General features: G+C 44.8%; 1 protein-coding gene across 6 annotated transcripts in view; it reads left to right on the plus strand.

Annotated features, from left to right (window-relative positions):
- The window catches only part of DNAJC4 (DnaJ heat shock protein family (Hsp40) member C4), a 314,429-nt gene that overhangs the window by 286,007 nt on the left and 10,902 nt on the right, over window positions 1–17,520 (plus strand). For all 6 annotated transcript variants that reach the window (XM_030218845.1, XM_030218850.1, XM_030218847.1 and 3 more), the window contains one exon: window positions 10,110–10,196. In XM_030218845.1, coding sequence (XP_030074705.1) covers window positions 10,110–10,196 — 87 coding nt within the window. The remainder of the gene's footprint in view (window positions 1–10,109; window positions 10,197–17,520) is intronic.

Raw genomic sequence — 17,520 nt, forward strand, 5'->3', positions numbered from 1 at the left:
ATTCAGTACCCCTCTGGTGCCTCAGTGTGCAGCCTGGATGCAGTGTCAGCACTAACCCTCCTGTTATGTTCCTGGCGCCATCTCCCACAGCTGCCAGAAGGAGATTCTTTCTCAAGCTGGATCTTGTCCCACAGGAAGACAAAACGTCCTCCCTCATGTCAACTAATTGCTGTTGCAGGCCCCCAAGTGCTACTAGCTGCCACTGTAGCACAACTTCATTGCTTTGTACAGTTCAAAAATATGACTCCTGTTGGTGGCGAGGGAGGTAGTGGCATTGCTACTGAAAGAATTCACAGAGCTGTTGCAGTAAAATGGAAAGCGAGCGAGAAAATCTTTTTAATTCTTCTTTGCTTCATCCGTTTCTGTGATAGAAGCAGCATTCAATAAAAAATTTGTTTCTGACATCTCTTGGAACTTTATCTCAACAATGCCTCTGAAAGGCATATTTAAAAAAATTATTTCAGGAACAAAAGGTAGTTCCAAGCTGCGCTTCACTTCGTTTCCCTGTCCTGTTCAGGGGCTCCCTTGTCATGTTCAGGGGCTCTACCTCTCTCCCCTCCCCCTCCACTGCCTGCTCCCTCATATAATTAGAAACCAGAGGCTCAGGAGACGCCTTAAGCAGCATTTACCTTGCTAGAAGCTGCCTATGATTGTATTCCCATGGTATTAATTAGTGCTGTAATTAAGTCGATACCATTAGTTACATTTGTAATTTCTTTATACCAAGGCTTCATTATGCAGTAACCAATTGGAAGGGTGAGAGAACAGTCATTCATTTCTTTAGATGGGGGGTGGGATTCACTCACATGCTCATTAGCTAAGCATACTATGGAGTACCCGAGTGCTAGAGAGGCATTCAGCTAATGAGGGGCTTTTGAAGAATCCTCCATGCCCTCTCCCCCTTTGAAAGCTAGTGCTTGAGATGCTTTGCTTTTTTAAAAGGCATTCAGCAAGAAGAGGCATCTGTAAGCACTTGTCCTGTAAAAACACTGCTCAGAAGCTGAAGACATCAAGCCTAATGCATTTCAAAGTAGTCACTGGAGTTGTTCAGCTCCTCTGCTGGCATTGGCATGTCCAGTCTTTTATCCTCTAATATATTGGCCCCTTATAATCTCTCTGGGATGTTACTGATTTCATCGACATCTGTCGGGCTGAAGGCTCACGTGCACCATCATCTCTGAGCAATTCTTCTGTTTGCGTAGTAAAGTGTTACAACACCTTGCAAAAAAATTCAGTTTATACACTACTAGAATTGCACTAACAGAGCTTGTGAATTAATTATTTTCATACTGAATTAGAAAGACTATTTTATCTTTTGTTGATTCGAAGCTAGGAATAACACTAAACTTTGTTTATTGGAGAATGCGTTGTTCTGGAAGATGCTGTACATACATTTAAGTTTTATGTGGTTCAGCTGGTTGGGACTTGTAAGCAAGTTAGGATTCAGTTTGCATGACTAAGTGGTAAAGATCTGAGGCCTGATACACGCAAGCTCTACAGCCCATTCCTGCAGAGATACCCCTATGAGGCTTAAAGAGTCTGCAGGCCTTGCATTTGGAGTAGCATTCTTAATCCTTTCATAGAGATCAGTGGATAACTGGGACCATCACACCTTGCTGTCTTGTCTTGTGCAATCTTTGGTATTTGTCCTTTGATACAGTATAGATCTGACAAATTCTCATGCCAAGGAGACGCAGAATGGGTTAGAGGTAAAAACAAGATGAGGCAGCATGAGTAAACAGGAGGAACAGTGGGGCGTTGGAAAATACAGGAGAAAGAGGATGGGCTTGTGTGGCGGGGAGCAGTGGGGACAAAGGATGTTATGGGACACAAAGAAAAGGGCAGAACAAGAAGAAGGGCTGTGGGGGGAAAAAGAACAAAAAGAGAAGCAGCTGTGAGGAATGAAATACCTTGATGATTTCAGTTAATCCAAACATTTTAAGTTCTACCGGCCTAGTTGTGAGAAACACAATGATGCTCCCCCACATCTGTCCTCCTCTTCTTCTTGGTCCAGCTGTTGTCAAAGCTAAAGAAATGAGAATGTAAAGTTGTGTGTTTTTCATGTGGTTGAGAAGACAATTGGAGACAAGAATAATAAATTCCTGGAATTTGTAATTGCTAATCCAAATTTATACTGAATATCTACACTGAATATTAACTATATTTTATCAATGTCTCTTTCATCACACTAGTAAATCATAGCTTCTTTACAAGAAGAAGTATTTCATTGTTTGTCACATGCCCACAAATTTCCATGAAAAATATCACTTCAAAGATTTGTATTTAAACATAAGCAAAGCATAGTTTCTTTGAAAAGCTGAGTTATAATTCTTTTCTTCTTAAAAGCCATTTTGTTTAGCATTTGGCACAAGAAGTGTTCAAAACCTGGTTCAGATTATGTTTTTTTTTCTCTTCTAATTTTAATTCATCACTAAAATAAAACAGCACAGCTCTTCTGGTGACGATTTAAAAGAACAGAGGCAGAGGCACCCCCCCCCCCCCCTTTTTAAACTTAAGATCTAGGTGACTTTCCTCAGCTAACAAGTGAAGGTTAGAACAGAAAAGCTTTTAACCAGATGATTAACCAGTTACAGGTTTCAATGTTATAGCCTGCAGTGACAGGCAGTGCATTTCTGCCCTGATCATCATGTAATTTGGTAACATAGTAATTGATGGCAGATAAAGACCAAAATGGTTCATCCAGTCTACCCAGTAGCAGTTTTTCCACTATGAGTACATAAGCACAGAATTTTCTGTATAGAACTGAAAACTTCCTTTCCAAAGTTGTACCATTATCTTTATGGTTTTAATTGCTATTCTGTATGGGTTACTCTGACCCCCCCCCCCCCAATCCTTCAGTGCTTTCTGGTAAATCTTATACAATTATACCACTTTTAGGATTCAACTACTACTTCATATAGGTTATTTCCAGTGCTTCTTTATGTTTACTCAGGAACTTACTTAAACTCTTTTTATAAAGATCTTTGCATAGGGCTCTGCAAGTTATTGAGGTGCCCTGGTCTGATCATTTTGTTGTTTGTTTCAAGCTTGTTCTTGTGAGGTTCTGAATGAGAAGAAATCAAAACAATATTGCTTCATAGGTCCTCAGTATGAGTTAAATGACTTTAGATCCTTTGGTTTCCATGACTGCTGGGCATCAGTAGTTTGTCAGTAGGTGGGGAGGCGGAAGAGCTGAACAGGCAGCCTTCTCTCCTGTTCTAGGCATCAGGTGTCATCCAAATCTTTTTTTAAACCCGCTAAGCTAACTGTTTTTACCTCATTCTCCGGCAATCAATTCCAGAGTTTAATTACATATTGAGTGAAGAAATATTTTCTTTGATTTGTTTTAAAAATGTACTACTTTGTAGCTTCATTGCATGCCCCCTAGTCCTAGTAGTTTTGGAAAGAGTAAAGAAGCGATTCACGTTTACCTGTTCCACTCCACTCATTATTTTACAGACCTCTATCATATCTCCCCTCAGCCATCTTTTCTCCAAGCTGAAGAGCCCTAGCCGCTTTAGCCTTTCCTCATAGGGATGTCATCCCATCCCCTTTATCATTTTCGTTGCCATTCTCTGTACCTTTTCTAATTCCACTATATTTTTTTTTAGATGCTGTGACCAGAATTGCATATAGTATTTGAGGTGCGGTCGCATCATTGAGCGATACAAAAGCATTATAATGTCCTCATTTTTGTTTTCCATTCCTTTCCTTTCTTAGCCATCACTGCACAGTGAGCAGAGGGTTTCAACTTATCAGCGATGACACCTAGATCCCTTTCCTGGTCGGTGACTCCTAATGTGGAACCTTGTATTACATAGCTATAGTTCAGGTTCCTCTTTCCCACATGCATCACTTTGCACTTGCTCATATTAAACATCTTCTGCCATTTGGATGCCCAGTCTCCTAGTTTCGTAAGGTCCTCTTGTAATTTTTCACAATTCTCTTGTGATTTAACAACTTTGAATAACTTTGCATTGTCTGCAAATTTAATTACCTCACTAGTTACTCCCATCTCTAGATCATTCATAAATATGTTAAAAAGCAGTGGTCCTAGCACAGACCCCTGCGGACCCCACTATCTACCCTTCTCCATTGAGAAAATTGGCTATTTAACCCTACTCTCTGTTTTCTATCTTTTAACCATTTTTTAATCCACAATAGAACAGTACCACTTATCCCAAGACTCTCCAATTTCCTCTGGAGTCTTTCATGAGATACTTTGTAAAATGTCTTTTGAAAATCCACATGCACAATATTAACCAACTCACTCTTATCCACATGTTTGTTCACCCCTTCAAATAACTGTGAGTAGATTGTAGGAGTAGCGGTTAATGCAGTGGACATTGATCCTGGGGAACTGGGTTCAATTCCCACTGCGGCTCCTAGTGACTCTGGGCAAGTCACTTAACCCACCATTGTCCCAGATACAAATAAGTACCTGTAAACCTCTTTGACTGTAGTTGCAAAAACCACAGAAAGGTGGTATTTCAAGTCCCATTTCCCTTCACTAAATCCATGTTGGCTTTGTTTCATTAATCCATGCTTTTGAATATGCTCTGTAATTTTGTTTTTTATAATAGTCTCCACCATTGTGCCCGGCACAGACGTTAGGCTCACCGGTCTATAATTTCCCGGATTACCTCTAGAACCTTTTTAAAAAATCAACGTTACAACATTACACCCTCCAATCTTCCGGTACTATGCTTGATTTTAAAGATAAATTATATATTACTAACAACAGTTCTGTAAGTTCATTTTTCAATTCTAGCAGTACTCTGGGATGAATACCATCCAGTCCAAGCAATTTGCTACTCTTCAATTTGTCAAATTGCCCCATTACATCTTCTATGTTTACAGAGATTTAATTCAGTTTCTCTGACTCGCCAGCTTTGAATACCATTTCTGGCACCAGTATCTCTCCCAAATCTTCCTCAGTGAAGACCAAAGCAAAGAATTCATTTAATTTCTCCACTATTGCTTTGTCTGCCCTGAGTGCCCCTTTTACCCCTTGGTCATCTAGCGATCAAACTGATTCTTTTGCTAGCTTCTTGCTTCTAATATTCCTAAAAAGGTTTTCACTGTATGTTTTTGCCTCCAACGTAATCTTTTTTTCAAAGTCTCTTTTTGCCTTCCTTATCAGCGCTTTGCATGTGATTTGCCATTCCTTATGATGTTTCTTATTATTTTCAGTGGTATCCTTCCATTTTCTGAAGGAATTTTTTTTAGCTCTAATAGTTTCCTTCACCTCACTTTGGCCTTCCATCCTCCTTTTTTAATATATGGAATATAACTGGCCTGGGCTTCCAGCATGGGTTTTTTGAACACCATCTACACCTGATGTAAATGTTTTACCTTTGCAGCTGCTGCTCTAAGTTTTTTTTTTTACCATTCTTCTCGTTTTATCAGTCTCCTTTTTGAAAGTTAAATGCTAATGTATTGGATTTCCTGTGTGTACTTACTCCAGAGCTGATATCAAATTTGATCATATTATACTCACTGTTATCACGTGGCCCCAGCACCATTACCTCCTGCATCAGATGATGCGCCCGACTAAGGACTAAGTTTAGAATTTTTCCTCCTCTTGTTGGCTCCCATACCAGCTGCTTCATAAAGCAGTCCTTGATTTTGTCAAGGAATTTTACCTCCCTTGCATGCCTTGATATTACATTTACCCAGTCAATATCGAGGTAATTGAAATCACACATTATTACTGTGTTCTCCAGGGGCCCTTATACTAAGGCGTGCATAGGAGCCAACTTTTCAAAATGATTGGGGGGTGCTGAAAATTTTTTTTTTACAGGTGGTGCATTCCCCCCTCCTCTCCACCTCCCTCTTCCGAGTTCCAGGCCCCCCTCCCTCCGAGTTCCAGGCCTCCCTCCGTCCGAGTTCCAGGCCCCCCTCCCTCCCTCTCCTCCAAGTTCCAGGTCCCCCTCCCTCCCTCTCTTCCGAGTTCCAGGCCCCCCTCCCTCCCTCTCCTCTAAGTGCCAGTCCCAACCTCAGCCTGACCTCTTCTCCCACAACAGTCCTCCACCCTCGCCTTCCTGCGTACCACCCAGAATTTAAAACTCATCTTACCTCGGGGTCCCGGCGGTAGCAGTGAAAGGTGAGCAGGCTCGGCGCTTCAGCCTTCCCTTCTCGCTCAGCTCTGGTCCCGCCCTCATTTCCTGTTTCCGCATGGGTGGGACCAGAGCTGAGAAAGAAGGGAAGGCTTTGGAGGCCATTAGGCCCAACTTCTGTTTACCAAACAAAACAATCTATCTGGGCGACAAAACTCGTTAGTCGCCTACAGATACCGGATAAGAACTATTCGAACATCCAGGCTCCCCACATCCTGCCGATGAAAGGAAGGCAGCTCTACCAACTGATTAAGATGAAATTCCGAGACCACCTTGGGCAGAAAAGATGGCACTGTTCGTAGAGACACCCCCCTCCAAAAAACGGAGAAAGGGGTCCCCTGCAAGAGAGCACCTGGAGCTCAGAAATGCGACGGGCCGAAGCGATAGCCACCAAAAATACCGCCTTCAGAGTAAGATCCTTCAGGGAAGCCTGATGAAGAGGCTCAAAGGGAGGACGCTGAAGCGCTCCAAGCACCAGATTGAGATCCCAGCACCACCAGGTATGTCTAAATTTCCTCAAGGGTGACTCAACTGGGAACCAGTCACCAACTGGACCAGGAGAAACCAACTGGAACACAGAGAGAAACGAAGTATGTCCATCCATCTGCTGGAGATAGAAGATACTGAGGAACTGAGCGGCTAGCACGTGGCTAGGTAGTAGTGCTCAGTTCTGGATTTTCTATCTCCACTTGCTGGTCGATGGACATAACTACCCACTTGTCCTGGAATAGTGGGATAGAACGTAATGGAAATCTGCTTTTTATTTAAAGACACCTGGAGGGGCATAATTGAACGAAAACGTCTATCTCCATGGGCGTTTATCTCCTTGAACGGGTCCGTGAAGGGGCGGACTGAACCGTATTTTTGAAAAAAATAGACGTCCATGTTTTATTCGACAATTTGTGAGCTGGGCGTTTTTGTTTTTCAGTGATAATGGAAAATGAAAGCGCCCAGCTCAAAAACGAATAAATCCAAGGCATTTGTTCGTGGGAAGGGCCAGGATTCGTAGTGCACTGGTCCCCCTCACATGCCAGGACACCAACCGGGCACCCTAGGGGGCACTTTTACAAAAATAAAAAAAAAAGGTAAAAGAGCTCCCAGGTGCATAGCACCCTTCCCTTGTGTGTTGAGCCCCCCAAATCCCCCTCAAAACCCACTGCCCACAAGTCTACACCATTACTATAGCCCTAAGGGGTGAAGGGGGGGGCACCTACAGTGGGGGAAATAAGTATTTGATCCCTTGCTGATTTTGTAAGTTTGCCCACTGACAAAGACATGAGCAGCCCATAATTGAAGGGTAGGTTATTGGTAACAGTGAGAGATAGCACATCACAAATTAAATCCGGAAAATCACATTGTGGAAAGTATATGAATTTATTTGCATTCTGCAGAGGGAAATAAGTATTTGATCCCCCACCAACCAGTAAGAGATCTGGCCCCTACAGACCAGGTAGATGCTCCAAATCAACTCGTTACCTGCATGACAGACAGCTGTCGGCAATGGTCACCTGTATGAAAGACACCTGTCCACAGACTCAGTGAATCAGTCAGACTCTAACCTCTACAAAATGGCCAAGAGCAAGGAGCTGTCTAAGGATGTCAGGGACAAGATCATACACCTGCACAAGGCTGGAATGGGCTACAAAACCATCAGTAAGACGCTGGGCGAGAAGGAGACAACTGTTGGTGCCATAGTAAGAAAATGGAAGAAGTACAAAATGACTGTCAATCGACAAAGATCTGGGGCTCCACGCAAAATCTCACCTCGTGGGGTATCCTTGATCATGAGGAAGGTTAGAAATCAGCCTACAACTACAAGGGGGGAACTTGTCAATGATCTCAAGGCAGCTGGGACCACTGTCACCACGAAAACCATTGGTAACACATTACGACATAACGGATTGCAATCCTGCAGTGCCCGCAAGGTCCCCCTGCTCCGGAAGGCACATGTGACGGCCCGTCTGAAGTTTGCCAGTGAACACCTGGATGATGCCGAGAGTGATTGGGAGAAGGTGCTGTGGTCAGATGAGACAAAAATTGAGCTCTTTGGCATGAACTCAACTCGCCGTGTTTGGAGGAAGAGAAATGCTGCCTATGACCCAAAGAACACCGTCCCCACTGTCAAGCATGGAGGTGGAAATGTTATGTTTGGGGGTGTTTCTCTGCTAAGGGCACAGGACTACTTCACCGCATCAATGGGAGAATGGATGGGGCCATGTACCGTACAATTCTGAGTGACAACCTCCTTCCCTCCGCCAGGGCCTTAAAAATGGGTCGTGGCTGGGTCTTCCAGCACGACAATGACCCAAAACATACAGCCAAGGCAACAAAGGAGTGGCTCAGGAAGAAGCACATTAGGGTCATGGAGTGGCCTAGCCAGTCACCAGACCTTAATCCCATTGAAAACTTATGGAGGGAGCTGAAGCTGCGAGTTGCCAAGCGACAGCCCAGAACTCTTAATGATTTAGAGATGATCTGCAAAGAGGAGTGGACCAAAATTCCTCCTGACATGTGTGCAAACCTCATCATCAACTACAGAAGACGTCTGACCGCTGTGCTTGCCAACAAGGGTTTTGCCACCAAGTATTAGGTCTTGTTTGCCAGAGGGATTAAATACTTATTTCCCTCTGCAGAATGCAAATAAATTCATATACTTTCCACAATGTGATTTTCCGGATTTAATTTGTGATGTGCTATCTCTCACTGTTACCAATAACCTACCCTTCAATTATGGGCTGCTCATGTCTTTGTCAGTGGGCAAACTTACAAAATCAGCAAGGGATCAAATACTTATTTCCCCCACTGTACATGTGGGTACAGTGGGTTTGGGGAGGTTGGACGACTAAGCATTAAGCAGCACAATTGTAACAGGTAGGGGGGGATGGGCCTGTTTCCACCTGCCTGAAGTCCACTGCACCCCCTAACAACTGCTCCAGGGACCTGCATACTGCTGCCAGGGAGGTGGGTATGACATTTGAGGGTGAAAATAAAAAGTTGTGAAACATCATTTTTTGTGGTGGGAGGGGGTTAGTGACCACTGGGGGAGTCAGGGGAGGTCATCCCCGATTCCCTCTGGGGGTAATCTGGTCATTTAGGGCACTTTTTGGGGCCTTATTCGTGGAAAAAACAGGGTCCAGGAAAAGTGCCCTAAATTCTAGCTACAAACGCATACTTTTTTCCCATTATCGGCGAAAGGCGTCCATCTCTCCTCGGCCGATAACCACGCCCCAGTTCCACCTTCGCCACGCCTCCGACACGCCCCCGTCAACTTTGTATGCTTCCGTGATGGAGTGCAGTTGAAAACGTCCAAAATCGGCTTTCCATTATACCGATTTATTCGTTTTTGTGAGATAAACGTCTATCTCCCGATTTGGGTCGAAATCTAGGCATTTTTCTCTTTCAATTATAAGGTGGCTGGTCTACTATGCTCTCTATTGCAACCTCGCTATCAGGATGCCCTATCTTCCTTGTTTTGGTGATATCTGAAAGATACCTTTTTTCGAACCATGCAATTTTGAACCTTCCCCCAGTTTCTAGTTTAAAAGCTGTTCTATCTCCTTTTTAAATACCAATACCAGCAGCGTAGTCCCACCCAGGTTAAGGTACAGCCCATCATTCCGGAATAGGCTTCCCCTTCCCCAGAATGTTGTCTAGTTCCTAACAAATCTAAAACCCTCCTCCCTGCACCATCGCCTCATCCACATATTGAGACTCTGGAGCTCTGCCTATCTTTTGGGCCCTGTGATTGGAATGGGCAGCACTTCTGAAAATGCTACCCTAGAGGTTCTGGATTTGAGTGTATACTGCATGAAAAGTAGGCACTAAATTTCCTAGCACCTATTTGTGTGTGTGTGTGTATGTGCTGGGGTAATTTTGGAAGTCATTTATAAAATTACCATCTTAATCTCTGGGTAAAAGACTTGGATAATGTCTAAATTTGCTCCCAAACTTACTAGGCGGATGATGATAGAACCCTTCTTTATTTTGCAGGAAGGTAGAAGAACTGCACACTAATTTCATGAATGAAAAAGACCATCTCATAATGAAGAACTACAATGAGTGTAAAGAGAGAGCCAGGTGTGTATTTCAAAATGAGATGAGGAGACTGTGACTCATACTCGCTGTGTGCTGAGGAGGATCTTGACCGGCTGATTCTTTCCTCTTCAAAATAAACAGTTCAATAATAATCCACTCATTTGCTCCGAACGGAACTCAGCATGAAACACTTCTGTCCATAGATTTGGATTTTAGAATTAAGTACTGACCTTTCCAAATCCAAGCTCAAAGTCATTTTGAGGGTTATTTTATAACATGCTGCCTAGGTTGGGAGTGCAATTACTGTACGCACTTATATGTTTTTATAAAACTGCTCCGCTACGCCCACAGAAATTGTGGCTGAAATGACAGCTACATTCATTTACAGCTGCTGGGGTAAAGATCTATGCAGCTGATGTACCCTCATAGGGGCATGTTTTATAACTAACACATGTACTTCTTGACTCTGCCTGTTCTCCATCCAAACTGTGGGGTCTTTTTACTAAGCTGCGGTAAAACGTGGCCTGCGGTAGTATAGGCGCGGGTTTCAAGTGTATGCAGAATTATTTTTCAGCACGCCTGTAAAAAAGGCCTCTTTTTTTTCCCCCTGAAAATGGATGTGCAGCAAAATCAAAACTGCCGCACATTCATTTTGGGTCTCTGACCTTACCGCCAGCCATAGACCTAGCGGTAAAGAATTTGGGCGGTAAAGACCTGCGCGCATTTGAAAATAGAAATCATTTTTTTCAGACGCGTAGTGGACGCACGCCAAAAATGAAATTACCGCAACAGCCACGCAGTAGTCAGGCTGCAAGTCCATTTTGGCGCGCGTTGGGTGCACATAGGCGCCTACCTGGCTTAGTAAAAGGGGCCTTGTGTGCCTAAATATACATACACACAGGTAGCATAAAAGCATGCATCTTCTTTGAGTGTATTTTTATGCATACAGGGGCCCTTTTACAAAGCGGCGGTAAGCCCAATGCGGGCTTACTACACGCTAATCTGGAGCTACCGCCAGCCCAACACAGGCGCCAGCAGTAGTTCCAGCCCCAGAACATACCATTTTCCAGCTGGGGGAAATAGGGCTGTAATTTTTAGTGCAGCGCTAAACTGGCGGTAATTGGGCAGTGCCACACCCTCCACAGTTACTGCTAGATTAGCACGGGAGCCCTTACCGCCACCTCAGTGGGTGGTGGTAAGTGCACTCCCTTGCATAGCCACCCAATAAGAGCAATCTTACCGCATGGCCATAGCAATTTTCAGCCTTTTTTACCTGCTGCAATAAAAAGGGTTGCAGCACGCGCAGGGCTGTTTTTACCACAGCTTGGTAAAAGGACCCCACAATCCTATATAATAAAACGCACCTCCAACATTCTGAAGCTGACTGCATGGCTGAGGCATTCCTGCTCTCTGTATCTATCTCCTGAATTGACATCACGTACTTCCGGGTTCGTCACAAGCAGAAGTGACCAACCACACGAGGTTTCTCGGCTTCAGAATGTTGGAGGTGCATTCTATTAAACTAGCCATTGAGCCCGTTAAAACGGGCTGGTATTGGGGTTTTTGGAGGTCAACGCTGGCTCCCCCCCTGCGAGGTCGCTGCTACCGCCACCGCCGCCAGCCCTCCACCCGGCCCAGGCCCTCTCTCCGCTACTGAACTTACATCCATTCGCTGGAACGCAGCAGGGCAGATCAGCTGAGCTGCCGTCAGCCTTCCTTCTCTGCCTGTGTCCTGCCCTCGTGTGACGTAACGTCAGTGAGGGCGGGGCACAGGCAGGGAAGGAAGGCGGACGGCAGCTCAGCTGATATGCGTGCTGCGTTCCGGCGAATGGATGTAAGTAATCAGTAGCAGAGAGAGGGCCTGGGCCGGGTGGCGGTGGTGACACCGGGTGGGGGAGCGGTAGCGGCGACCTCGGGCGGGGGCGGTAGCGACCTCGGCGGCTTTGCGCAGTTTCCCTCTCTGTCCCGCCCCCATCATCACATATTGACGCGGGGGCTGGACAGAGAGGGAAGTCTCTACTGCACATTTGCGAGTGAGTCGGTCACTCGCCGTTTATATGTTTGATAGGATTGGTCAGTTCCTTGAAGCACAGCCAGAGCTCAGCGTCCTACACAGTAACGCTCAGACACCAGGGGGAGAGAGAGGGGGGCCTAACACCAGAGAGGGTGGGGAGGTATCTCTGTCACACACACTCTCTCTCTCTCACAGTCAATGTCTTTCTCTCTCTCACACACTGTCTTTCACACACTCTATGTCTCACACTGTATCACATTCACTCTCTGTGTGTCACACAGTCACTCACACACTCTCTTGGTCTCATACACTTAGTCTCACAGAGAGTCTGTGTCTCACACACACTCTCTCTCTCGCACACACTGTATCTGTGTGAAACACACTCTCTCTCTCTCTCACACTGTCTCACATACGCACTTGCACACACTCTCATTCTCACACACACACTCTCTCTCTCTCTCACAGACACACTCGCACCCAGACTCACTCTCTCTCTCTCACACACACAGTCACTCTCACATACACTCTCTCTCACACACACAGTCACTCTCACATACACTCTCTCAAACATACACACTCCGAGGAAAACCTTGCTAGCGCCCGTTTCATTTGTGTCAGAAACGGGCCTTTTTTACTAGTAATTTTATAAAAGCCCTTTTTACATATGAAAAATCCTTTATAAAATTACTCACTAGGGAATTCTATATATAGCACTTATGGTTATGCACGAGACGTTGATGTAAGACTTATTTGTTTCATAAATTGGTGGAGATTTAACTGCATTCAATTTTTATAACTGTACTCTTTATGATTGAGTTTTTATGATGTATTGTATGACCTGGTTTGTCCAGTTTTTTTTTGTAATCCACATCGAACTGCAAGGCTTTGCGGAATATAAAAATAAACTGTTACGTTATGTTAAAAGCATTATAATGAAAGCAAAGCACCAAAATGACCCAAAAATGACAGACCCACATGGAACTACATTTACTTACCCAGTTATAGAGTAGCGCGGATCTGAAAGGGGGACGTAACAATGGGAGGGACACAGGCGGGTCAGGGCATTCCCGTAAAATGAGAACATTGTTATAGAATTTGAGGGTTCCACACATACCAAACGTGCACACTGGGATTTACACCTGAAAAAGCGGTAAATAAATCCTAGTCTACTAAAATAATTTGCACCTCCAATGTTCTGAAGCTGACTGCCAGGAAGTTGAAGCCCGGTTCGTAATCTCTGAAGCCTTCCGGTGACATCACCATGTTGCCTGGGAAACCGCGACGCGTCTCATGCACGGGCGCTATGAGTTTGCACCACCATCTCCATCCCCTCCTAGTTCAGCAGTCCGGCCCCCCGCCCTCCCCTTCCGAGTTGCAGGATGCCCCCCTCCCCGTCAAGTTGCAGGACGCCCATACCTCCCTCCTTCCACTCCCCTCCGAGTTCCACGCCCCCCTCTCTCCTCCGAGTTCCACGCCCCCCCCCCCCCCACGCCACCCTCCCTCGAAGTGCAAGCAGGACCTGTTCTCCGGCAGCCCCTCGCCTTCCTGCGTGCCGGTTGTAATTTAAAAATTGTTACCTCGGGGTCCGGCGTCAGCATTGAAGGCAAGCGGCGCTTCACACTGCCTTCCCATCTGTCTGAGCTCTGCCTCTGGTCCCGCCCTTCCGGAAACAGGAAATGAGGGCGGGACCAGAGGCAGAGCTCAGACAGATGGGAAGGCAGTCTATAGCGCCGCTCGCCTTCAATGCTGACGCCGGACCCCGAGGTAACAATTTTAAAATTACAGCCGGCACGCAGGAAGGCGAGGGGCTGCTGGAGGACAGGTCCTGCTTGCACTTCGAGGGAGGGAGGTGCGGGGGCATTGAACTCGGAGGAGAGGGGGGCGTGGAACTTCGAAGGGGAGTGGAGGGAGGGGGGCGTCCTGCAACTTGAAGGGAAGGGGGGCTGTCCTGCAGCTTGAAGGGGAGGGGGCCGTGGAACTCGAAGGGCAGGGGACCTGGAACTCAGAGGAGATGGAGGGGGGGGGCTGGAACTCGGATGACAGAGAGGGACAGAGGGAGGGGGCCATGGAACTCGGAGGGGTGGGGGGGCTGGAACTCGGACAACAGACAGGGAGAGAGGGAGGGAGAGCGGGAGGTAGGGAGGGAGCCGTGGAACCTTGCTAGCGCCCGTTTCATTCCTCTACGAAACGGGCCTCTTTTACTAGTAAATAAATAAAATAAATAAATAAATAAAATTTGTAATTTATAGTATGAGCAGATATTTGAGGGTGCCAAGCCTGCAACATGGAGTTTCAGAGGTGTCCAAATTGCTTTGTGATAAAGAAATACATTGATTGAAGCGTGTTAGCAGAGGAGAGCGGCTTTAAAACTGTGTGAGAAAATGCTTCTAAGCGACCTTGTCCAGATGGTAATTAGTTTCTAGGTATCAAAAATCAACTAGTGAGTCTTTATCTTTGGACAGGGGACTAAGCAGCATTTGTAAATAGAGGCAACATGTCCTTTTTGATCAGTAATTTTACTAAGTAATTATCGAGAGCTTGTCACTACTCAGTAAGGAAGGTTATTTTATAAGTAGTTAAACATCTGTAACCACTGATACTTACAGGAGTATGGCAGAGAAAATGGCAACAGTCCTTTAGTAAATAGGTTTCAACCATCAGTGAATGACCAGATGCCATGGTTTGACCAATCTTTCCAAAAACAATTACAATTGTAAATAACAACTTTAGAATTATACCACAAAGAAGCATACAATGAGGAAGAGTAGGGACAATGAGAGTCTTATCTATTTCAAGGAGACTAGCATGCATGTTAACAGAGGATTATTTTTGCTAACAGTTGATAAAGTAACAGAGGTCATTAGATAAGTAGGGAAAGGCCTAGCAGAGATTGTTTCAAACAGACCCAGCAAATGGTCAGCCCGTGTTGGGCTTACCACCACTTTGTAAGAGACCCCCAAACCATCTAAAACCTTGCTGTAAAATAAAGGACTTATGATAAAGGAAAAAAGTCAGTGTTCCTTGAGTGCTTTGGGGGGAGGGGGGTACATTTCCATAAGAAGGAAGAAGCTTCTTGACTTGTTTAAAGAAAGTATTAGGGAATAATACTGGGATCATACTAAGCATAAAACTTATTTTTGTGGAGACCATCATTTTGATGGTTTCCATCCTTCCCCACCATATAAGGTGAAGTGGATGCCATGTGGAAATTAGGGATTTTAAACGCTGTAAAATATTGTCACTATTATTTTGAATCGTTTCTTATGTTGAGGAGTATAGGGAGATACTTACGGGGTCCTTTTACTAAGGTGCGCTGAAAAATGGTCTGCGGTAATGTAGACGCGTGTTTTGGGTGCATGCAGAATTATTTTTTCATCGCACCTACAAAAAATGCCTTATAAAAAATTTTTGCCGAAAATGGACGTGTAGCAAAATGAAAATTGCTGCGTGTCCATTTTGGGTCTGAGACCTTACCAGCCAGTCATTGACTTAGCGGTAAGGTCTCACATAAACAGGCGGTAATGATCTACGCGCGTCAAATGCCACTTGATGTGCGCCAGAAACTAAAAAATATTTATCGGACATGTGTAGTGGATGTGCGCCAAAATTGAAATTACCGCAAGAGCCATGTGGTAACCGGGCGGTAACTCCAATTTGGCGTGCGTTGGGCGCACGTAGGCAGCTACGGGGCTTAGTAAAAGGGACCCTTACATTTGTAGGCATCCAGACAAGTCTGAATGGTATAATCAAATCAGAGTAAGGAAGCGATGAGGTCAAAGAGGGGAGAGTGGGATTGGGATGGATTTCTAATATAAAGCAAAATGACATCTGCATAGGCATTGACTTTATATGGTTTGGTAAAGGGCAAGAGGTATTTGGTTTGAGATGTGAGACCATATATTTTGGGATGTGGTCCAAACCAACTCAGTACATGAAAACAGTAAGGCCACTCCACCCTGTCAAAAGCCTTCTCTGCATCATGCGATAGAGCTATGACAGGGTGAGATGACCTTTTTTCCAAATCTCCTACTACAGATATACATAGAGCTATTGAAAGTCCAATCTTTATCCACACACCCAAAATTCTAAGGGACTCCTATTAATCTTAGCGAATCATACGGGATATTCTTTTATAGAGAGGAAAACGCCTCAATCCAGGCATGTACTCCTCGTGTCATATTACTTAGGGCGCACTGCCCGATCATCACTGGCATAAAAAACCTCTCCTAAGTAACCCACTTCTATTGCACAATCTTTATTATTAAGGGCTACTTAGCTTGCTGCTGGAAAATTTCTGAGCAGTTTTATCCTCAAATACAGTCCTTCTGACCCATCCACAGTCCGACTTCGGCCCAAGTTTCGCCTCCTTCCTCAGGGTCCTTTAGTTCTTCGGCTGTATCTGCAAAATACATCATATGGTAACGCTCTCTGTTGAAAATAAAGAATTCACTCTCTAATCTTGACGTCTTCTTTCTTACTTCCACACAAAAAAAGCTATCTTTGCTTTCCTGTATAGCTTACAAAATGGCGCCCATATTTATCAATCGATGACGTCAGATGCCTCATAAGCTCCTCCTACTTCACAGCTGATCATAACATTCCTATTCGATCTGCCCAAACTAGCCTTCTATCGAATCAGACTAACTAATCAACCACGTTTACATCAAAACTGTGTAGTTAAAAGAACTGACTCCATTCAATTCTCGTATTCAAGCCATTCGGCTGTAATGTATGCAAACGGTATATCCATCTTTGCTCTTGTTGTAACAGGACAAGTTTCCTGTCTCCTCCTGGTGTGTCCCACTGTATTTGTTGTAAAATAATGCATTTCAAAGAATCAGAGGTATGCTTGAACTCAGTACAATGTGCAGCTAAAGGGGCAGTAATACTTTTGGTGTTTAAATTACTTTTAATGTTCTGTAAGTCTGGTTGTAAATCTTCGTGATGTCTGTCCCACGTAGATCTTCTCACATGTAACATAGTAGATGACGGCAGAAAAAGACCTGTATGGTCCATCCAGTCTGCCCAACAAGATAAACTCATATGTGCTACTTTTTGTGTATACCTTACCTTGATTTGTACCTGTCCTCCTCAGGGCACAGACCGTGTAAGTCTGCCCAGCACTATCCCCGCCTCCCGCCACCGGCTGTGCCACCCAATCTCAGCTAGCTCCTTAGGATCTATTCCTCTGAACAGGATTCCCTTATGTTTATCCCACGCGTGCTTGAATACTGTTACCGTTTTCATTTCCACCACCTCCCACGGGAGGCCATTCCAAGCATCCACTACTCTCTTCCGTGAAAAAATACTTCCTGACATTTTCTTGAGTCTGCCCCCCTTCAATCTCATTTC

Source organism: Microcaecilia unicolor, chromosome 11 (assembly GCF_901765095.1).
Source record: "Microcaecilia unicolor chromosome 11, aMicUni1.1, whole genome shotgun sequence".
Lineage (NCBI taxonomy): Eukaryota > Metazoa > Chordata > Amphibia > Gymnophiona > Siphonopidae > Microcaecilia > Microcaecilia unicolor.